Below are 24062 nucleotides of genomic sequence, written 5' to 3'. Positions count from 1 at the left end.
CATAAAAAAAATTAATATATATATACACACACATTGTATTAAGTCAATTTGTTTAGAAAAAATATTAAATCAAATTTTAAATAAACTTTAAAAGTATTTTTGTTTTGAGAAAATTAATCTTTCAATAATAATTTCAACTCTTGAAGATTAAAATATTTAATAGATAAAATTTTAAGGACTCAAATTAAATAAGATACACTACAAAGCCTAATTTAAAATTGAGAAAAACTATAACTACATGTAGAATAATTTTTCCAAAACAAAAATTAGAATTTTGAATTCACATTGTCCAGTTCATTTCTTTTTTAGACTTAGGTGAGGTTCTTAGTTTTTTAAGCCCTTCTGTATTTTGTATTTTTGTTTTAAACTTCTACTTTCAACTTTCAAGCGCTACATTTTTTTCTTCATTTTTAATAATTCATAATATTATAAGAGAATAATTGAAAAAATATTTATTGAAAAAGCCACTGTGGCTCTATTTCATTAAAAAAACACTCAAAAATTCCATTGTGGAAGACCGTCGAAAGGAAAATTTTAATAGTTTGCGATGATGCCAAATTAATATCATATTTGACTCAATAGCTTTAGTGATAAAAATTTATATTTTTATTTTTGATATTTATTATTTTATAATTTTGTCTTTAAAATATCTTCTAATAACTTAACCTTTGTTATGTTAAATGAATGGTGAAGATATTTTAAAAGTAGTTGTCCAAATATTAAAGACTTGGCTATTAAAATATTAAGCCAAAGTGTATTTTTCTCGAGTTATATAAAGAATTGAAGAGTCTTTGAAAGAATACATTCTAAAAAAAAGGAGTAGATTGGATGATAAAAGATTAAATGATCTTATCTATATTCATTACAATTTTCAGTTGAGGAATAGATAAATTATTCAAAACTTTGCTTTAATTTGTAGTTATAAAAAAAATAAATTACATGAGTTCTTATACTTTGTTATTACTATCATGTGTTTTTATTAGAGTTGTTAATAAAAAGAAAAAATGAGACCCTCTTGATTATGAAAGTATTGGTAAGATTGATTATTGAGTAATGAAAGAAGATGATTGTTCTTTTACTTAATGTTGATGAGATAGAAGATCATTTCATTTTTGATAACACAATACTACCAAAAGTTGTCATTCCTCAAAAAGATAGGGAAGGTTTAATGTTTTTGGAACTTTATTATAGGTTATCACTTTTATTATATAGTTATCATTAATTTAATTATACACATTGAATATTAGCTTATGAAAATTAAAACTTATAATATTGTGAATTTTATAATGATTTTACCGTGATATATTACTTTGTTGACATTTTTATATATTTTGGCTTTGTGGTATTACTTGATTTATTATGATTTTTTTGACAAATTAATATTTTATTTATTTATATGTGTATATAAATATTAATTTTTATGTCACCGATTTGATTACTAATTAATTTAATTAGTTGAACTATGAAAATTATAACTTATTATTTTTTTTGATTTGACAGCAAGCTTGGGTTTTAAAATATTGCTTTCAATAGCGTTGTCATTTTCTTTCTTTTACTTTAAGGCCCAAACCCAATAGTTGCTTCTTAAATTTGAGATTGAAGATTGCATGTGATTGGGTCATCCTCCTTTCATAAATTAAAAGGCTATTGAGCTTGAAAGAGTTACCATTATTTAATATTGGGCTTCCGTAGTAAGTAAGTAACCTAACCCTATTCAGCCTCTCCGTTCCCCACTCCTCCTGGCCGTCAACCTCCTCTGCCTTTATCTTGTCTCTTCCTGGCTATTTCTCCACTGTTGCCCTTAAACCCTCTCAGCATCCATCCTTTCTCCATCCCCTATCCAATTCCTCTACTTGGACATATTCTTGTTGGACTACTCTCAGAATGTTTGGTACTGTTTGGGCTTGAAAAACTTCTGGTTTCACCTCTTCTTTCACTGTTACCAGAGACTCGTTGAAACTTTTCTGCTGCTAAAAATAAGTTATAACTTTAATTGATGTCCAACCTTAAATTCTTGCTCTACTACTTTCATAGTGGTTGTCTTCTCCACGCATACAACACCACTTCCTTCTCTAGAATATTCTTCTTCAGCCTCGGATTTCTTCTCAGCTTCAACACATATCTTCTTTTCCATCTCCCTTCTTAATTCTTCCCTTTTATAATTCTCCTTTTGGTCTAATAGTTTCCCCAATGTTATTTGCATTCCCTCCATTCTTTCTCCCATATCTTTCAGCATTTTTAACATTCAACATCTTGTCTGCTGTTATTACGAGTCCTACTAGTGAGTTTTCCATACTTTTTTTCCCCCTCAAATCAACCACGCCAAATGATGGGACTTTCTATTCTAACAAGCTTAAAACAAGCAAAAACCAGAAAAATTAATGATTGAATTTTTCACTCGTACACTCGAATTATAGTTACAAAGAAACATAACAAAATACACTCAGAACAGAATCACCAAAAAAAAAAAAAAAGAAGAAGGTAAAGCAAACACAAGCCACTTACTAACACACTAAAATAAGTAGGGAAAATGATGACAAAAGATAGTCTTCTTCCACCCCTAACCTGAAAGTCGACAGGTCAGAGCTCTCCTCATACTCACAACTTCAAAATACTCCACACCTCCTTGTGCACAAAAAATACAAATTTAAAGTGCCAAAAAGTAGTCATCACCGTTACCGACACTACCTAGCTTTACTCCTCTACTTTTTTGTTTCATCTGGTCCTAACCCATTGTATTTTCTTCTAATCCAATAGTCCCATATTTTCTGCCCCTTTTCCATTCTTTCTACGTCTCCTTCTGCGAGATTTAACAGTGATAAGTAATGGGGTATCATCAGATGCTCCGTTTCCTGTGTCAGTTGCCGCAGCCTTTCCTTCGGTTTTCTTCGCTTTCAGTGCTTCGCAAGCAGCCTTATGCATATGCTCCCATCCTTGCAGGTGGGAATTCAAATGAGCTTCAGAAGGCATTGTCAACTGGCATATAGCACAAGCCCACTCTTTCTGTACATTCTCAAATGAAGAAATCTGAGGATATGCTCCTCCTCCTCTGTCTGCCACCATTTTTTGGGTTTTCTCCGAGGAAGACGATGCGCTTTCATTTGATTTGAGTCTCCCCAAGGCTGTATTAGCCTGCAAAGTTGAAAACTTGGCAGAGGTGAAAATTAGTGAAAATAATGATCCTAAAAAAATAGAAACTATAGTATAGTCTCCAAAACTGAGTAATGGTTGCTCATGCATGCAAAAGAAGAGGAAGATATAACCAAGTACTCTTCCTAATCTAGAAATATAAGTGGAAAATAATAAATTGTGTAGACTTTCCATTTGTTTTCAGAACCAACACAAATTCACTAAAAACAAAATGTAAATTATAAGGACCTCCCTTGAATTTTGCTACAATCATAAAGACTACATTTCTATTTTTTGGAAGAGTTTGCTTACATTTGAAGATAATGGTAGATTCGTGTAGTTTCAACAAAACTCAAGAGAGGTTTGTGCAAGTGTTGAAAATAGAAAGGATATATGCGTAATTTTAGCATAATTCATCAAAAGTTTGCAACAGTCTTGAGAATTGATGGGAGGTTTTTAAAATTTCAGCAAAACTAAAGGGATGTTTCTGTAATCTATCTACTCAATATTCAATCCATCAGTGCTCCGTAGATAGCAAATTTTAAGAACAAATTGAATCATATTCTTGTCAAACACTCTTTTTTGTACATGAAGAAGCAGAGCATTAAATCTAAAACATGTTGAAAATTGCTCTAACTCCTCTGCAACCAAATCACACCTTGATCGGTTTCTTCCAATAATATTAGTCATTGTTCTTATCGTTAACACGTTGTTTTCCCCCTTTTTCCTAACTTCTTTTGTGGCAATCACAAGGAAGGAGGGAAAGCTCCCAGCAACTACAAGTATTGACAGACCAAAGCAATTTGCAAATACGCAACTCCAGAATTACTTAGTATTGGGGAAAATTCTTCTTTTAACTTGAAAATGACAAGAAATCTCACTTGCTTGACTTCAGAAACTTCCTCTTTTTCAATCATCTCCAAATCTTTGATGCCTTTCTGTTCCATGTGAAGCCTTCCTCTATTTGTCTGAACAAAGACAGTTAGGTTGAAAGATAAGCTCTTTCAGACTACTCTAAATGATCTTCTACCACTACTGCAGGAGGGGGCAGAAAAACAGCATTCTTGCTCTTCATTTATCAAACACTTTAACCCAGAAAATGTTTTATCTTTTTCATGTTTGAAACTGGCCAGAAAAGGACAAGAATTACATAAGAAATTCATTTGTTGCATTTCATTCTTCCCAATGGTTGGAACTGTTCTTGTTGTTTCTGTATCAAGATTTTGTGCTGTGTTCATCAATTCAAGAAAAGGTTAATTGGCTTTACTCTCCAGCAATCAAGATTCACATAAATATAAAATAAGCAGGCAATCTTTACCTATTGTAATTGCTGTTTGACATTTTTTCAGTTTTTTTTTTAATTTATATAGTTAGAAGAGGTGGGAGTTGTGGGGTCTACATTAAAAAAAAACATGGGGTCTGGGCCATAGTAAAAAATGAACATGCAAAAATTTTTAATTTATATTCCTCTCCAACCATAATATATGGTATTTTCTAAAAATTTGCTTGGTCTAAAATTAAAAAATTAGGTGTATTTTATATTTTTTTTTTCAATTATACCATTATTTTGCACTCGCTCCTATCTCAATTATAGAGCACCTTCTAAAAGAATTTGTTCGTCTTTAACATAAGGCACTTGATGGGGTATTAATTACATTTTTATAAAATTATTTCTATTTAAACTCATTAATTATAAGAGAAGATATAATGCAAATTTAAAAATTTTTATTTAAAATTTTATAACACTATTTGTCTATCTTTTTTTTTTTATCAAAATCATTAAAATATCTCCTCCATTCTATTGTCATCCATTTCCCTAAAATCAAGAAAAAATTAATGTCATGTACATCGCACGGGTGTAATATCTAGCCTAAATGAAGGAAGGAGAGAGTAATTCAAACCAAAACCACACATCTATAGACTGAAATTAGTTTGCAACTTTCTATTTAAGAATACGTTTGATATGCTCATTTCAACCCAAGTATATAGAATTTCAAGTGACACCTAAGATGGCTGTGTTTCGGTGTATTTATATCCGAGATTCTCCAAGTCATCCAAAAATAGCAAGAGGCATAAGATGACACCATCTCAAACCACACTTTCAGCTATGTTAATGTTCTATAGAATACCAATGAATGGATGGCAAGAATGACATAAAAAAATTCACCTTCAGGATTTCATTCTTCTCAGTAGCTGGAACTGCTTTTTTTGTTTCTGCATTAGGACTTTGCTCTGTGCTCTGCAATAAAAGAAAATGATAATTGGCTTAATTCCTCAGTAGTCAAGATTCACAAACCAAGTTGGCAACTTGAATGAGACTGGTGGTGAGTACTTTTGAACTCAAACAATGCATCTTATAGATTAAAAACCAGCATGCATCCCCTTCATGAAGGCATTTGGTGTACTCATTTCAACTCGAGTATCTCAAATATCAGGGGGTATCTAAGATGCCCATGTTTTGGTATACTGTCATCCATATTAAGTAACCCGAGTATCCAAAATATAAACAGCCATAGGATGATCCCATTTCACATTACACCACTTTTAACTTTGTTATCTTTCATAAAATAAAATACCAATTGTACTATGCTTTCCATGAACACTTTCAATTGCCATGCTTAACATGAAAATCTACAATAACAACTAGATGTGTATCCCATGCGTTGTTAGAGTTTCATATTTTATATTAATGTACCAAAAATCTCTTAACTCTAAGTTATAGCAGAAAAGACTTGTTTCTTTTGTACTCCAATACACACATATATACCTGATATATATATATATATATATATGGTGATTTATACCTTGCTAGCAATGAGTTTCTCTAAGGCTCCAGTTCCATGCTGGGCTATGTACGTCTCAGCCTGCATTAGAAATTCTTCTTTCTCAACAAATATCCTCTTCCAGTTGCGGAATCTGCTCATGACAGCCTGTGGATTCATGTAGAGACATGAACGAATGAGGTGATTATAGACATAAGCAGCTCTTCCGAAGTCCGGCATCATGAGGCAGACAACAATCACTAGCTTCATGTAATGCCAGTACTGAAACCTGATGTTGAAGATAAGGAGGCAAATTAAAAGTAAGATTGGTGCAGAACCTCAATCTGATATCATAATTAAAGCATTTTTAACTACAGATGATATGATAAAACATGTAAATTCTCTTTTATCAACCAAAAAAAAAAAAAGTAAATTCTGACAAATTAAAGATGAACATCAACTGATAGATAGTAAAGTGAAGCTTTTTGTCAAATGGTAGAGAGTAAACATGATTTACCACTGAAGAAGCTCGAGAAAAGCATACTCAAAGAGGTATATCAGTGAGAGAAGTATCCAATAAGAGATCAAATTCCGAGTGTCTGAATGGCTATCATTCTCAATTGCTTCAATGGAAGCACATCTTTCACCACATAACACCATCATTATAAACAACAAAAATAGCATAACTTATCACTGGCATGATAATTCAAAGGAAATACACAGATAGTGCTTATAGCATATTCTGAGTATTTTTCTTATTAGCAAATTGTGGGTTTGACAGAGAGAGAAACTTACAGAGGATAACCCAAAGCAAGAACGGGCCTGTAAATGAGAACAACAGAGAGTCAATAATCAAAAAGTGTGGGGTTAGAGAGACGATTAAGTGTTTAGAACATGGAACTGCAAAAGCGAGGATATATAAATGGGCAAAGATTACAGAATTAAGAAATCTGAACAGAAGCAGAAAGTATATATGCAGTGCAGGCATATGGAAAGATGTATACCATGAAAGAAAATCAATGCATTTAAGGAGGAGTTTGAGGGACCAGAAAGAAGCCATATGTGATCGGAGCTATAATCTTGTTTTAGGGTGACTAGATTGAATCTGCAGAGTTGGTCAAAAAAGAAAAAGATATTTTGATGAAGAATTGTAAAGAAGACTCCGTCAAGAAGATAAAGGCAGAGAGAGTGAAGAAGAGAGAGTCGTCGTCGTCGTCGTGGTAAGTGGGTGAGTCATTGAAAAAAGTACAATAGCTAGCCATATCCAGTCACCTTTTTTTGAATGCCCTCCATCATACTTTTAAATAGATATTCCCGTCCCAAAATAAAATTGGATTAATAAGCAAAACAAATTTTAAAATATTACGTGAAAAATATTATAAACCTTGAATTCTTAAAAGATTAGAAGGTAAAGCTGTTTTAAATTTTTTTTTTCAAGGGCCCTTGGCACCCTGAGTTTTTTTTTAAAATATTTGTCTCGAACTTTTTTAAAAGAAAATATTTTTACCCCACCATTAAAAATTTTAAATGTTGACCATTAACTAAAATTTGACTGCAAAATTAAATAACACATTTGCCCCGAAATTTTTTCTTCAGGAGTGTTAGGTACCCTGAACTTTTGTTTAGAGCTTTTTTACCTTAAAAGTTTCAAAAAAAAGAGTAATTTTTCCCTGTCATCAATATTGACTGTTATTTTGACTTTAATTGCCATATGTAGCCATGCTGCATTTAAACAAAAAAAAAAATCACTTAGATAGCAAGAACACCTCCGTTAATATCAATAATAACAACAAGAACAACTCCATGAACAGCGAGCAATTTCAAATCATCCAAACCCATATCTATACTTGGAAACAATCAACTCTCCGTTAAGTCAATTCATATGAACTTGGCCATGTAGAAGCTCTCTTCTTTTGTATTCAACAATTCCATTATCTCACTCAACTATGATGACTCTGTGGACTCTGACCTTAACTCGGACTCTTTTAAGGACTTCACAACATCAAAATTGACCATAGTGGCAGTAGCGAAAGCAATAGCTTGAATGTTATGCGGGGAGCACGTGGCAATTGTTGAGAGAGAACAAAGGCAATCTAGGGGATGTTGAGAATGGTAGATTTTCCTTTGATGGACAAAGCAACGACGTTGTGGGTTTGAGTGACCATTTCTAAAGGTGATAGTGGCGAGTTAGATGCCAGCTGCCAAACTTCTTGTGAGGCTTATAAATCTCAGACACTTATTTTTTCCAGCTTTACATTTGGACTCCAATCTATGGTAATGTAGGAGCTTGCTAGTGGAAAAGGAGCAGGAGGAAGAAGAGGAGGAAGATGAAGAAGAAGAATGCAGGACAAAATTACTCTTTTTGAAACTTCTAGGGCAAACAAGCTTCAAACAAAAGTTCAAGGTACCCAGTGCCTCTAAAGAAAAAGTTTTGGGGCAGATATGCTATTTAACCCTTGGTCAAACTTTAATTAACGGTCAATGTTCGAAATTTCTAACGGTGGAAAAAAAGTGCTCTCTTTTTGAAAAATCCGAGGCAAAAATGCTCCCAAAAAAAATTTCAAGGTGCCACGAGCCCCTGAAAAAAAAAAATCCAGGGCAGTTTGTCCTTTAACCCATTCTTAAAATGCATAAAATGGATCCTAAATTTTTATATTTATAACAAATTAAATCCCACCATTAATTACTAATTAATTTCGTTATTGTTCACTCATTAAGGTCCGGCCAAAATGCTGATGTGGCAATCTCTTGTTAATATATCATTTTTAATTAGTACCACAAATTTTAAATTATTGTACGAGTAGCATCTTGGATCTTACACTTTGAAATTAAAAGAAAATTACCCCCATCATTTATGTATAGAATGCTAACTATTATGTAGACCAAATTAGCCTCAATATGATTCACCACGATGAATGCATCATTGGCCACAGTGAACAACCCATAATTTTGTGAAATGACTTTTTTGTCCCCTTTTTTGCAATATTTTCCAAACTATTGGTATCTCATGCTTTCATATACTCTATAACTTTGATTTAATCTTATTTTCAATAGTATTTATTTATTTAGTGGTAAAAACTTAGGGTCCCATTTGAAAATAAGTTTAAGTACTAAAGGATTTTATAGACGATGGATGCAAAATTGACAATTTTATCAATAGATATCAAATCCAAATTAACCAGTTAATTAAAATCTTAAACTTATTTTCAAATGAGATCTTAAGTTTTTACCATTAAGTAAATAAACATTATTCAAAATAAGATTAAATTAAAGTTGTAAAGTATATAAAAGCATAAAATACTAATCGTTTGGAAAACATTGCAGGAAAAAAAAGGAGAAATGCCCTTTCAAAAAATTATGGGACATTCGGTGTGGCCAGCAATACATTCACTATAGTATGCTGAAGTTAATTTAATTTACATAATAGTTAGCGTTTTATATATAAATAGTGGAGGATAATTTGTTTTGAATTTCAAAGTTTAGGATTCATGATACTACTCTCACAATGATTTAGGGTATGTGATATTAATTAAAATGACACATCAACAAGGGACTACCACATTAGCATTTTGACTAGGCCCTACTAAGTGAACAGTAATGGCATTAATTAGAAGTTAACAGTGGAGTTTAATTTACTATCAATTTAAAAATTTAGGGTTTACTTTGCACATTTTAAGAATTTAAGGTCCAGGGTGCTTTTTATACAATACTTCATAGTCCATTTTTCTTATTAACCTAATAAAATTTACTACTAATCATATTTTTTTAATATTACTTATCTCATTATATTATTTTATTAATATTTTTTTATAAATAGAATATTAAATGAAAATTTTAAAAATTCATATTTTTGTTTTAAAAAAGTTACAAGATATATTTAATAAATTTTATTGATATGAATAATTTTATCTAAAAGTAAAGTAATTAATTTGGATTGATGGCAATTGCAAAACAGTATATAAAGAGGACGCTCCTTGTAATTTTTTTCCTTCACAAAACTCAAGTCTTAATTATAATATAGAGTTTTAAAATTTTATTTAATTTTAAACATGGAGTAAAGATATGGTATTTACCATTTTTTCCCAACCTTACCTCTCCTTAATTGTACTAACAAATTGTTAGCATTATGCTTTTAATTTCTTTGTAACATTTTGATATGTTCATTAATTTCAATAAAAAATATTGGAAAGTTATTCATTTTTTCAGGTTTAAGGTACATTAACAATTACTACTTAAGAATATTAAAATTATTTGATTTCATGACATAATTAAGAGCAAATGAGTATATGTTATTAACATATTTAAACCAAAATAATTATAAATTACTATTTTACTAAAATGATTTGTTATAGATTAATATTTCCTTTAAAATATTATATAATCATGCATAATATAATTTAATATTTTTAAAGTTATTAAGAAATTATGATAAATGTTAAAACAAGTAAATTGACAATTAAAAATCTGGCCCCCTATGAATATCAAATAAAAATAAAAATAAAATAAAAATCTGGCCCCTTGTGGTGAGGCTAGTGCGCCTTAATAATCACTGGAATAGTAACTAAGAAGGAACACACACACATATAGCAATCAAAGATCTCAGCAGTAAATTAATATTAATTAAAGGTCAATTGATTTCAAAATTATAATATAATCTCTTGATTCTTGATTGATATTAATTTGTGAGATCAAAAGACCAAACAGCCTCTCATTTTTTTTTTAAAAAAAGAAATACCACTGTTGCCAATGTCGACCGTCGAATCCTTACAAGTGATGAGGTCAACAGAGCCCCTATAGTTGATGGGGTTTCTGGCGACCAATCACCAAAGCTCTGGTGCCGGTGACATTTTTATTGAAAAAATAATTAGCTTAAGTGGTCTAAAAAGGGTTTGATCCCATGACCCTTAATCACCTAAAAAGCTTAGTGACTAGTAGTCGATCAAGTCCTTTAATTATATATATATATAAAATAAAAACAGTAAACTTAGTTTTTTAACTACTTTCATATTATAACATAACGGTGTATTGTTAATTTTTAAATAAAACTTGTTAGTTTACAAACTCATTTGTAATTGTTCATGTCATATTAACAAGTAACATTTATAAAATAGAAAAACTTGTTCAGAAATTAACAATATACTATTATGTTATAATAAATTTTATTCAGAAATTAACAACACATTGTCATGTGAGAACACACTGTTATAGAAGCTTGTTAGTTTTCTTTTTTTTTTTTTGTTTTTAATTTGACTGACAGTTTGATCTTTTGACCTTATAAATTAATATCAGTCAAGGATTAAAGGGATTATATTGGTCTTTGATTGATATTAATTTACTACTAAAGTCTTTGGTTGCTATTTTCACTATCTTAAAATTATATTTTAAATACTTAAAAAAATATAACTTCCTAAACTCACGATTCATAGCCTCTGATTGAATTTATTTGAATCCAAGCATGGTCCCTAGGTAAAGCTATCCATAAGAGTTTACCCCTCTAAGTCCACATATTTTAAATTAATTATATTTTTTAAATCTGATTCTTATTGACAATGCTTGCTTCCTTAGGATCTGACTTGAAATCTCACATAATCTTTTTTTAAATGTTTTATTTAGATTTCTAGTTATATCAATACATAATTTAAAAAATTGTATCATTTTCGTGTATTAATTCAAAAATAAAATAAACCAAACAATTTTAATCATATTATTATACAATATCAATAATTTCAACCAAATATTTTTTAACAATTTTAATCACATGTTAATAGCTCCATGTGCAAGATAGCTCTTATACCCCGTTTCTTTTGCAAGATAGGTTAAATCAGTTATTTCTAAAAATAAGCTTATTTTGCCAACGTAACCTGCCAAAATGAACTGGCCTGTTAGATTGGGCTTATTTTCTTAACTATAGATAAGTCAATGGAATGAGATATAATTTTTATTATGTATTTATAATTATAATAACAAAGTACAACAATGCCCTTTCTCTTATCATGCCGAAAAAGAAAAATCATTCAAGTTGCAGAAGAAGAAATCAAGAGGATGAAGGCATCAATGAGAGCAAATCTGAACCCCACAAGTGAGAACCTTTTAGACCTGAACTCACCACAAGCCGAAATCCCATCATCTTGAACCTTTATTTACTCATCTACTCAATATTTATGTCACGGCAGTAAGATAATAAAGGAAGCCAAGGGAGAGAGTGTGTGTCATCATAAAATTTTACTTTAATTTATCATGTTATAACATACTAGTCTCTTAAATAAGTGGCAAGACAATTTATAAAAGCAGAGTCAATCTGCTAAAACTTTACTCTATGTGAGCCCGGAGGGAGTAAAGTTAGAAAGCAAGACACATCCACACCGAACTTGCATTAATACAACACTGCTCAGCATCTTTTCTTTAATTTTGTTTTTGTTTTTCCTTTTTTTGGTAAACAGCTCAGCACCTTTTCTTTGAATGCGAAAGGCATTTCCAAAACTGAATAGAGAGAAACAAGAGTTTGGTTTTTATGCGGTGCACCTCATATCTTTATATAAGACAAATTTTTTAAGCTATTTTTACTTTTTAATATAAGATAAAATTAAGAGAAAATTAATTATTTGGTACTTATAATTTTGACCTAATTGTAACTCAATCCCTGAAGTTTTGACTAGATTATAAATCTGTTCCCGAACTTTGTTTATTGTAATTTAGTCTCTGAAATTTTAAACTCTTAAATATTAGTTCCTATGTATTAAAAAATAAAATTATAAAAATTAAAAATATTTTAAAATTTATTACTAATAAAAACCATTTTAATCTTCATAAATATTATAAATATTAAAATTTTAAAATATTTTTAATCTTTATAATTTCATTTTTAAAATATATGGATCAATATTTAAAAAGTTAAAATTTGAAGAGCTAAATTATAAGAGGTAAAGTTTAAGGATTGATTTACAACCAAGCTAAAACTTCAAGGATTGAATTATAACAAGTTAAAATTTAAAAATTAAGTTACAACTAAGTCAAAACTGCAGGAATCAAATGACTAATTTTTATAAAATTAAAATGATTAATATGTTTTCTAATTTTACCCTTTTTCATTTATTATCATTTGAATTTATATACAACAATTTATTATTGTTATTAATTGTAAAAAAGAGTAAACTGGAAAGTCATATGTCTTTTTTAACGATTTCAAATATGACGCTATCATTTCTTAGTAATTTATAAAGTTAGTTAAGTTTGTCAAATATTAAGAAGGATTAGAAGATACAAATCTACTCTCTAAATTTTCATATAAATGCACCTAGTATCATTAATGTTTTTAGTGTAATGTCATCTCAATATTTTTTGATTTGGTACAATGTTGTCTTGCTATTGGGGTTTGACCATGTTGATTGTTAATGGATTCATTTATGCTTACGTGACATGCTTAGGTGGCTTCCACGTCACTTTCTATTGTTTGATTAAAATTTTGCTCCCTTTCTTCACTCCGTGCATCCCCTTTCTCTTCAATCTCTTTCCTTCAAGGGTTCTGATGATTTCTCCACTGCCATCCCTCACTTTTCTTCCGATGATTCCTCCACAGCATACTGTCTCTATTGAACTTGTACATAATTCAACAACTAACCAGACATTCAAGGAAAAAAGAACATTGAACGTAACTACACTGCCAATTTAAACTTAAACTTGGCATCAAGTGTGTATAACAGCAAATCAATCACAGTTCGGCAAAAATCTTCCGATTCGCATCCTTGATTATCCACCACTCTAAAAGTGGCCCTTGTGTTCAAGGTCGGTGAGGATAGGATTTTCATGGGTTGTAACTTTTAAAAATGAGATAAACCAGGTTTGTCCCTATTCAGCAGCACACAGAGAGAACGATCTAGTCATGTGAAATACAACCCTTGGAATCCCGAACTTGACTGCAGAACCAGTTTTGCCCACAGGAAGAAAATCCAACAATGAGGCAGTGTGGTGTTGCAGCAAGAGTTGTTCGAATGGCTCCCAAAGCATACTGGTTGCTTTAAAGAATTTAGGAATTGAAGACATGGAATGGATTGAGTCAATGTGCTCGCAACCTTCTAGTCTTCAAAATCTTGACCGCTAATGAATGCCCTACATGGAACATGAGGTGACAGTCCAGGATGACACAAAACGGTCAAAATTTCAAAGTTAGTGGCCCAAGGGTAATGGTAGAACAACAATGTACCCAAAAAAAAAAAAATTGGGATGACTTTGCACTGAAAATTACTTAAGGATATAAGGTACGTGTGAATGAAAACTTTAATAGTAGCTTTGTAACCATTAAATTAATTTTCATCTGTTTCAATTTGAAGTACAGCATCCTCCACCATGTTTTTGCTTGTGGGAAAACCTTTATTATAATTTTTTTTTTTGGGTTGGGTGAAGGGAAAAGCAATATTCAGACTCGACCTCAATGACATTTTAACAATTATAAGAACAACTTTACAACTTAGTGCCTGTTTTCTTTTTCTTTTTTCTTTTTTTGGCACAAAAGAGAACCATTTTATTAATTAAAAAAAATACACACACTAAATAGAAAAGCAAAACAAAGCACCAAGAAGTACAACAAAAAAAAAAACCAGAAAAAACAATAAAAGATACAACTTAAGAAAGCAAGAAAAAGCCTAACGAAACAATTTACAGAAAACAATAAAGGAATACAAAGAAAAAAAAAACAAAACAGAGCTCAAGCCTTCAACCAACACCACACGATTCTGCAACCCAGTCATTACACCTCGATTAAAATCAATTTTCTTTGAATCAGCCAACAGTACTAAGACTAGAGGAGATGGAGCTTCTTCAAGCCATCTGTTGGGATACATCTCCCTCACTCCTTTAGCTGCTAACACATCAACAGCAGCATTCCCTTGGCGTTGAACCAAAGAGAAACAAATATTAGGCTTCGATTCAAGTGAACAAAAAATATCACAAAGCATAGTTTCAGATTTCCAGTCACATCTCTCCACAGACTTGCAGGAAATGATCTTAAACAAGGCCTCACAGTTTTGTCTCAATACAAATCCTAGCATTTGAAAAATTATCACATATCTTCAAAGCTTCAAATAAAGCCTGACACTCAACAGAAAACGCAGAATCAGCCACAACTCTCTTGGATAAACCCGCCACAAAAATGCCATCACAATTTCTACAAACCACTCCTATACCTCCTACGTTACTGTGCAAAGGAAAGGCCCCATCCACATTCATCTTTAATGTGCCATGAGGAGGAGGGCACCACGTTACATATCTGTCAAGTTGTGGCACGTCAATTGAGTGCAGCAGGACATCAGATTTCAATCCAGCCTTCCAAAACTCCTCAGCAGCATGAGATGCACGATCAACCACAAATTTTGCATTCACCCTTCGACCATTGAAGACCCACTCACACCTCCCCTTCCAAATTTCCCAGCAAAGAAAAATCACGAGACATTTCTCAAAATCTGTAAGTCCTTTCCTTCCAAACAACATATCTTTCAGCCATTCTTCAATACTCCTTATATCTTTCTTACACATTAGAAAACCCAACGAACTTCCAAGCCAACAATGCTACACCCAAGGGCATAGCAACAGCAAATGCTCAATCGATTTGGCCTCACATCCATAGATTGGGCAAGCAGGAGAAATAGAGCACTTCCTCTTAAAAGGAGCTTCCCTTGTAGCAAGAGCACTATTGAACGCCCTCCACATAAAGTGTTTAATGGAGGTACCTGCAAGCTCTATACTCCCTTCCAAACTCGTTGAGAAATCTGGTATGATCTGGTTGGTCTATTGGATGGCTTAGGATGGATCTGATTTAAAGCAAAATGATATCCTGATTTGACAGAATAGACTCCACTTCTCACAGGCTGCCAAATCAACTTATCAGGACATTGATTTTGAGGAAAATATACTCTCCTAATAGCTTCAGCTTTCTCTACAGAAATTTGATTTTCAATCATCGATAAATCCCAATGGCCATTCTTAATCAGAGCAACCACACAAAGTTTCTTCTCAGCTTCTGTCAAAGGATCATAACAAAGCTTTCTAGAATCCAAACCCGTTATCCATCTATCACACCATACCTTCGTACTCAATCCATCTCCAATCCTCCAAATAGCACCTTTAACGAGCAAATCCCTTCCTTCAAGAATACTGGACCAGGCCCAAGATGCCTTGCTCCCTTTTACCACCTCAAAGACAGAACAATTAGGAAAATACTTTCCTTTAAGAACCTGACACCAAATCATATCAGGTCTTTGAATCATCCTCCATACCGTATTGGCCAACAAAGCTTGATTAAAGCACTGGAAATTCCGAAAGCCCATCCCTCCTTCCCATTTAGACCGAACCATCCCCTCCCAACTTTTCCAGTGCATTTTATTACCATCATGCTCATTCTGCCCCCACCAAAATTCTGAAATCAACCTATCAAGATTCTGACAGGTTTTCTTAGGGAAAGAAAAACATGCCATTAGATATACAGGAATAGAGTTAGCCACAGACTTAATCAAAACTTCTTTACCAGCAAAAGACAGCAACTTCCTCTTCCACCCTTGTAATCTCTTCCCCACCTTATTACACACAAATTCAAGAGCAGAAGTCCTCGAACTACCCCACATACTAGAGGCCCGAGATACTTTCCAGGTTGATCAGTATCATAAATTCCCAAAACATTAGTAATCTCCCTCTTCACGTCATCTAATGCATTAGCTGAAAAGAAAACACTTGACTTATCAAGGTTCATTTCTTGTCCTGATGCTGCACAAAACACATCCAGAATTCTTCTTAAAACTAGACAATTATTCTTCTCTGCTTTGATAAAAAACAAAGCATCATCAGCAAAAAAACAATGGGATAAAATAGGGCATTTCTTGCTCAATCTCACTCCTTTCAGATCACCACGCACCACATGAAACTGAATCATCAAAGATAACACATCAACAGAAAATATGAACAGATATGGACAAAGGGGATCTCCTTGTCTCACCCCCTACTAGGACTAATTACAGCCACCTCTCTACCAGAGACCTGAAGATTAAAACAAATGGAGGAAATACATTTTTCAACCCAACTCACCCAATCCCTACAAAAGCCTATTCTCTCCATAACCTTCGAGAGGAAGGACCATTCAACTCGATCATATGCTTTGCTAAGATCAATTTTCAGAGCCAAATCCACTCTACGATCAGACTTATTTTTCAGATAATGATACACTTCATGAACCAACAAAATATTATCATTAATCTGTCTTCCAGCTATAAACGCACGCTGCTGTTGAGAGATGTACCTATCCATCAACCCTCTCAGCCTATTTGTCATTATCTTAGCAATTACCTTATAGATCACATTGCAAAGCCCAATAGGTCTAAAATGAGAAACCATTTCAGGCTTATCAGTCTTAGGTATCAACACAATATTAGTGTTATTAATAGCATTCAAATCAACTGATCCAGAAAAGAATTGTCTCACCATTTCACAGACTTCACATTTTATCTCAGACCCTAGTACCTGTTTGAAAACACCCATTTAATCAAAATTGATTATTGAAATAAAAAAAAAATGGGTTGGGTAAAAAAAGCCCAAACACGCGATTTTGAGAATAATTGTGTTTTGGATGAAGCTAAGGAGAGTAGCTTTTCAATTTCAATTTTCAAAATCAATTATATTAATCAAATTTTTTATAATCAATTATACTCAATTAAAATTCATACACACCCTTAGACAATGGAAGAATCTAAGTGAGTTCTAATAAAAAAAATTAATTAAACGCAGTTGGATTTTTTATATATTTCTTTAAAATATAATAAGTTAAATACTTGAAAGTTCAATAATTACAATTATAAATAGTAAAAAAAAATCTTTTATCTCCGCTCGTACAAATATGACATGGAGCACTGTAATTAATTCAATATTTTGAATTTTAGTGTTATTCTCCATTGAACATAACCCAATCTATCAAAACAAATCAAGCAGAAAAAGCGCAAACTACAAACAATTATAACTAATAATGGCAGGATTCATCAAAACTTTGTATAAGATTATTTCAACCAATGTGGTAAATTCCCCTTCTGTTTTTCCATTTTTCCCTGCAGCCTCAATCACAACGTTCTTAAATTCCTCAAGGCCTGAAATAATACTCTCTCCATCTTAAATTATAAGACATTTTTAGATAAAATTTCACATACAAATAAAGCTCATTAAATACACTTTACAACCTTATCTTTTCAAAACAAAAATATAAACTTTCAAAAATGTCATTTATTTAATACTTCATTAATAAAAGAATATTGAAAAGAAAGAATATACGGGAAATGTAATATTGAAAAAGTATCATTAATGAAACTTTAATTTTATCAAAGTATTTTATATTTTAAAATGTTAAATCTTTTAAAAATATTTTATAATTTAAGACGGAGGGAGTAATTCACAAGGAAATAGAGAATTGTTAGATGAAGATATTGATTAAGATATTGGGTGTACATGAAAAAATTTCCTTCTATGTAGGGCCGGAGGAGTACACTCCAGAAAGTAAGACACATCCACAGTTCCACGCCAAACTTGCATAAATAACAAAACGGCTCATCATCTTTTCTTTGAATGCAAAAGGCATTTCCAAAACCAGATAACACTCTGATGTTCATTGAACACTAAACACTGCCTTTTGCCCCCACCAACATTTATATATTCTGTGCATTTTTTTCTTTTAAACAAGTTCCGCGATAATTAATTGTCATTTAAACCATTAAACTAATTTTCCTTTTTTTAAAAAAAAAAAAATTTGAAGTAGAGCATCCTCCACCATGTTTTGGTTTGTGGGAAAAAATTTCTTTTGCTGGATGAAGGGAAAGCATTCAGTCAGCCTCAAGACAGAAAAAAGTCCATAACATAACCGTTCTCTGCATAAAAGGGAAACATGAACCTACACAAGCATATGAACCTATTAATGTTGAGTTCAAATTTGATCTCTGATTGTATCAGCTTAATCAAAAATTTTGAATTTAAACTTTGAAAATGCAACAACATTAATGATAGAGCTTTCACTTAAAAAGGTCCCATTTCAGCTCGATCTAGATTAGTCTTAAGACCATGTTAAAGAATATTCTTAATTTAATATGAAATAGACCTATCATACTTGGGCCTTGTTTGATACAATATATTGAATTTTGAAAGATTAGGATTAGAATTGGAAATGAAACTCAACATGAGATTAGTAGTGGGAATATTTTTTTAAAAAATCATGTTGACATAAGATAGGATTTAAAAAAAAAAATGTCACATGAAAAAGGGTAAAAGACATAAATATCCTTATCTTTCTCCTTGCTCTGTGCCACCCAAAGCCAGTCGCATCATCTTGTCATCTTCCTCTCCCTGTCAGTAATCCAACTAGAAATCTCTAAGCTACCATCAACCTTCATTCCTTCAAAGCTTAACTATGAGGACCAGAATTAGAAGCGGCCAGTCTCATCCTCTGCTCCATGAAGAGAAAAACTCTTGATCTCGTCGAAAAATTGGCAACGTTGGCTTGGGCCGGTGTCAACGTCAAAGGATTGGCCACACTAGCATTTAAAAATCACATCTTTGCACCCCTCTTGATTTATTTGTTGATTTCCTTTATCTGCGAAAGTGACCTTGGTCCCTTTATTCCACCCCGATTTTGCATCAATGCTTAATATCTCTGTTTCTGTAACTAGTTGTCTTCAATTTTTTCCCCCTACCCATGGAGAAAGAGGGGTCAGTGGACCTTCACCATGTTCTTATGACACACAAAGGACAATATTTAAGATACCTAACAAACTTAAACTCCAGATACGTGAAAACCAAGCAAAAACGGTAGAGAAAATTTTCCAACCACTCGTTGGAGGAGGGGTCGGCATCGACATCTCTCGGGTCGTATGTGAAGAAGCTCAACAGAGGGATGGAGTGGAGGGCAGAGGGAGCGACCAGAGAGGATGGAGGTGAGGGCAATTTGATCTAAAAATATTCAATCCCAAGATTAATTTTCTAGTGCGACAGGTAGTGATATTTAGTACATTGGATTGGAATTGAGATCAAATTTTTCATTATCACACGCCAAAAATGAAAGCGTGATATAACCGAACCCAGTCCCTCCCAATCCTTTATAATAAATGAAGCTAATGATATGAGTTGAACTCGCCGGCTCAACTCATCAATCTCTAAAAGAATGATGAGTTGAATTAAAAAAAATGAATTTATTTAGATGTAAGCTTGAATTTGTAGCTAGTTCACCAATAAGGTACCAGGGTAACCCATTTATATTTTTTTTTAAAAAAAATAAATAAATAAATGAGATTGAATTTAAATTAAAGCATTCAAAATAAGCATGCATGAAATTATAGTCTAAATACTCAACACTTATACATTTATTTAATTTGAGCTTAAATTATGACAGAAAACAATAAAAATACGCCATTTAGATATAAGTTAAACATCTCAAATCGTAACATTATATTTTTATTTTGTCCTAACAAAGATCTAATTTAAAAATTACCAATTATTTTCAATAATTAATTGGACATAGTTATTTTAGTTCTCTCAAGGTTGATGAATGCTAAAATCTAAACAAAACAAAAAAGAAATTGTGTATATGTAAAAGAAAAATTTGCACAAAGTGCAGAAACTAGAGAATAAAACGATCACAAAATTAAATTAATTTATATTTATATGATGATATAAGCATGGCTTGATTAGAAAGATTTTTATTATTATTTAAATAATTATTTTTTAGATAGAATATATTTTTTTTTACAGAAAAAAATAATAAAAAAGGAATTTATAATTTTTAAAATTAAAAAAATAAAAAATCATTAAAAAATATATTTTACTGACGGGTTGGATTGACCAGCCAACCCGCTGCAAGTTATGTAAGTTGGCAAAATTATATCCAGCAGAAGATATGAATTGTGCCAACTTATTTATGAAACCCACAATTTACTGCGAGCCAAGTCACAGGTTATGAGTTGATTCGTGTTATTGGCTTTAATATTAAACTTAGCGTTTGCGTTCATAAGAAAATTCCCTCAACGCGGGACCGTAAGAGTGCACTCTAGAAACTAGGAGGCATAACACATCCACACCCAACCCGCATTAATAACAGCACCGCTATGCATATTTCCTTTGAATGCGACAGGCTTTTGCGAACTCATAATCACCCCCAATACAAGGTGGTGTTTCTCCCAACACTGTACTATACTCCCTCTATTTTTATCCATAAAAAAAAACTATTATTTTTAATTTATTTTTTGTATAAATTAAATTATATCTTTAATAATGATTTATTGCAAATTTTTTAAATTACCCTACATAATTTTATTATTCATAATTATAAAAAATAATTAACGAAGACTTGATTAATAAAACTAATAAAAAGTATTATAATTTATTTTTTTTTATTTTTAAATATAATTTAATATAATTAACTGATTTTTTTAAACTGTGACACACAATTTTTTCCTTTACAGGTAGAAACTGAGACAGTATGTCCATTAAACAATAAACATACTGCCTTTTCCACCTACCAACATTTATATCCTATTTATTTTTCCAAAAGAAATCGATTGACAACTATTCACTTTAATTTATAACTATTTATCCGAGTTAATTAATTGTGATTTAAACCATTAATCTAATTTTCACCTGTTTTAATTTGAAGTAGAGCATCCTGCTCCTCCATTTTTGTGTTGGGGAAACATAGGTTTTTGGTGGGTGAGGGGAAAACGTTCAGTCAACCTCAATAAAATTTTTTTGAAAAAAATTATCCCTGACCAAACCCTTCGACATAAAAGAAAGAAACACATTATACACACGCACATGTAAATATGTCTTCGAACCTAAACAATTACAATCTCAATAAATGACATTAACTATTACAAGAACATTTTGAACTTAAACAATAACAATAATTAAGTCTCAAAAATAACAAATTAATGACATCTGAGTATCTAATATTTTTTTTAAAAATTATAATTTATAAATATTAATTTAAATAATTATAAATAAAAGTCTTTCAGTCATGAATAAGATATTTAAATTTTAAAAGTAATTCTTTTAGTCATTTAAATCCATATTTATAATTAATGTTTTTATTAATTTTATGTACCAAAAATTTGTGTCATCCTCCCTGAAACAATCCAACCTTTCAAATTAAGTAGAAATACTGAAATAGTACAAACTAAAATCAGTGTAACTCATGGAAGGATTCATTAATTCAATATTTTGATTTTTAGTGTCATTCTCCATTAAACGTAATCCAATCTATCAAATGAAATCAAACAGAAATAGTACAAACTACAAACAATTATAACTAATAATGGCAGGATTCATCGGAACTTTCTAAGAGATTAATTTTTTCAACCAAAGTGTTAAAGGCACGTTCGGTTTTCCCATTTTGCCCTGCAGCCCCAGTCACAACGTTCTTCAATTCCTCGGCCTTGTCTCTCATCACCTTCCCTTCTGGCTGCTTCAGAACCCGGTTCAAGCTTCTGATCAACGCGTTCTTCGTGAACAACCCACCTTCAATCTTCACCCCAACCCCCCAAACATCCTCTACCATTCTCGCCGCCATGAGCTGATCTCCGAAATAAGGCCTGCATATCATGGGGACGCCGCTCGACAGTGACTCGCTCACTGAGTTACACCCTCCATGAGTCACGAAAGCTCCCACTGATTCGTGACCTAAAACTAGCGTTTGTGGAGCCCATGGAACCACCTTCCCCTTCTCGCTTGTTCTTTCCAGAAACCCTTTTGGAAGAAACGCCTTTGAATCGTCTTTTAGGGACCAGAGAAATGGAACACCTTCGAGCTCTTCTAGTGCTTCTGCAATGGCGACGACCTCGTGACGAGGAGGTGAAACCACTGTTCCTAAGCTGATATATACCAGTGATTTGGCACTGTGCTGGTCTAGCCAACTCAAGCTTCCGGTTTTGTCAGTGTTCGCCGGCGGCGGAGGCGGCAGCTGCCGAAATGTGAGGGAGAGATTCAGAAAACCTACGTAGATCAGAGATTTCATCTTGGATCTCAGATCCTGAACCATTAGAGGTGGGTCTAGTTCCTCGTAGAAGTTAACCACCACTGCCTCAGCTTCTGGAAGCACCCTCCCCATGGAAGCTAGCATCTTTGAAAATGCAGATTCTTCTTCTTCGTCTTTGCCTTTGAGTATCTACACATACAATAAGAAGCTTTACTTATAAATTATAATGATTCAGGTTATTTTCCAAAATTGAAGGCAAAAATAATGAAAGTGCGTACAATGGATTCTGGTAAATCCTGGATTCGCATCTTTGAGAAGCCAGGATTGATGAAAGCCAAGCTTCCATCTTCAACACCACCACCAACGCGATGCTTTTCGCGGATCAATTGTGTGTGGAAGTGAGCAGAGAGAGAACAAGTATACGAAGTCCAGAGAGCAATCCAAGGCACACCATTCTCTTGAGCAAGAACAAGAGAAGAAGTCACGAAAGCATCAGAAATCACACACGTCACTCTCAGATTCCTCTCTGAAACCGCCATACTTAGGCCCTGTTTCAGGTTCTGAGGACCAGCTTCGAGAAAGAAGTTCAGCCTCCGGGATGGGTGGTGGTTGGTGAGGTCGAGACCGTCGGTGATTCCGTCGGAGACAGTGTAAAACCTGATGTTTTCAGGGATGGTGTTGCTGAGTTTGGAAGATAAGAGGGAATGCTTACTCTGTGGGGTGGTGAAGAAGGAGAAGCTCACGTGAGGAGCAGCATGTGCTAGCTTGACAACAAGGTTGAGCAGTGGAGCGGCGTGAGTGCCGTAGGGGAAGGCGAAGACTGCCACGTGTCTGCTCCGATCAGGCGAGGCTCCGCCCATGGTGGTGGCTGTGGCTGAGAGTAGAATAGAGGTATGAAGACGACCACAGTCAAAAGGTGGTTTTCGTTGAAAGGCACCATGCTGGGTTTGGTCATATTTATAAAATTTTGTTTTTGTAATATTTATACTTCATGTGTTTCACTTTTTATTGTAAATTTTTTCTTTTATTTTTTATTGAACATGATAAAAATAAGTGTCTTATTATAATATGTAACTTATGAGATTAGATTTAATGGGATCTCTTACTGTATAATAAATTAAATTTTAAATTCTTAAGAAAAAAAATACTCATTTTTAGTAGTCAAAAATACTGCGAACGTAATTATTTCC

General features: G+C 32.6%; 2 protein-coding genes across 5 annotated transcripts; both read right to left on the bottom strand.

Moving 5' to 3' along the window:
* Positions 1-2367: 2367 nt before the first annotated feature.
* LOC129306219 (uncharacterized) lies at positions 2368-7144 on the bottom strand. 4 transcript variants are annotated; one of them, XM_054946686.1, is made up of 7 exons: positions 6896-7144; positions 6687-6713; positions 6409-6531; positions 5934-6180; positions 5297-5368; positions 4011-4097; positions 2368-3147 (listed from the first exon to the last, which is right to left on the bottom strand). In XM_054946686.1, the coding sequence occupies exons 1-7, from the start codon at positions 6949-6951 to the stop codon at positions 2746-2748; spliced, it is 1014 nt and encodes a 337-aa protein (XP_054802661.1). In that variant the 5' UTR covers positions 6952-7144; the 3' UTR covers positions 2368-2745. The 4 variants fall into 4 exon arrangements, with proteins under 4 accessions (XP_054802661.1, XP_054802662.1, XP_054802663.1 ...); XM_054946687.1 differs by having other exon boundaries at positions 2368-3132; XM_054946688.1 differs by lacking the exon at positions 4011-4097 and having other exon boundaries at positions 2368-3132.
* A 14936-nt stretch (positions 7145-22080) lies between these two features.
* Positions 22081-23825, bottom strand: LOC129306592 (anthocyanidin 3-O-glucosyltransferase 7-like). The gene is made up of 2 exons (XM_054947268.1): positions 23151-23825; positions 22081-23061 (listed from the first exon to the last, which is right to left on the bottom strand). Exons 1-2 carry the CDS (start codon positions 23730-23732, stop codon positions 22207-22209), a joined length of 1437 nt encoding a protein of 478 aa, XP_054803243.1. The 5' UTR covers positions 23733-23825; the 3' UTR covers positions 22081-22206.
* Between the last annotated feature and the right edge of the window lie 237 nt (positions 23826-24062).

This window comes from Prosopis cineraria, unplaced genomic scaffold (genome assembly GCF_029017545.1).
Source record: "Prosopis cineraria cultivar Desert tree isolate PC_DT_omini unplaced genomic scaffold, ASM2901754v1 PC3, whole genome shotgun sequence".
Classification (NCBI taxonomy): Eukaryota; Viridiplantae; Streptophyta; class Magnoliopsida; order Fabales; family Fabaceae; genus Prosopis; species Prosopis cineraria.
Note: the sequence above shows the minus strand (reverse complement) of the source record. Positions and strands in the feature narration are given on the sequence as shown.

Bases quoted from the DNA above. Each gene is read 5' to 3' on its own strand.
- LOC129306219 (XM_054946686.1), bottom strand. From the start codon at position 6,951: ATGGCTTCTTTCTGGTCCCTCAAACTCCTCCTTAAATGCATTGATTTT. The intron at 6,714-6,895 runs GTATACATCTTT...TCTCATTTACAG, and splicing joins TGCATTGATTTTCTTTCATG to GCCCGTTCTTGCTTTGGGTT. The intron at 5,369-5,933 runs GTATAAATCACC...CTTTTATTGCAG, and splicing joins AGAAACTCATTGCTAGCAAG to AGCACAGAGCAAAGTCCTAA.
- LOC129306592 (XM_054947268.1), bottom strand. From the start codon at position 23,732: ATGGGCGGAGCCTCGCCTGATCGGAGCAGACACGTGGCAGTCTTCGCC. The intron at 23,062-23,150 runs GTACGCACTTTC...TTGTATGTGTAG, and splicing joins AGGATTTACCAGAATCCATT to ATACTCAAAGGCAAAGACGA.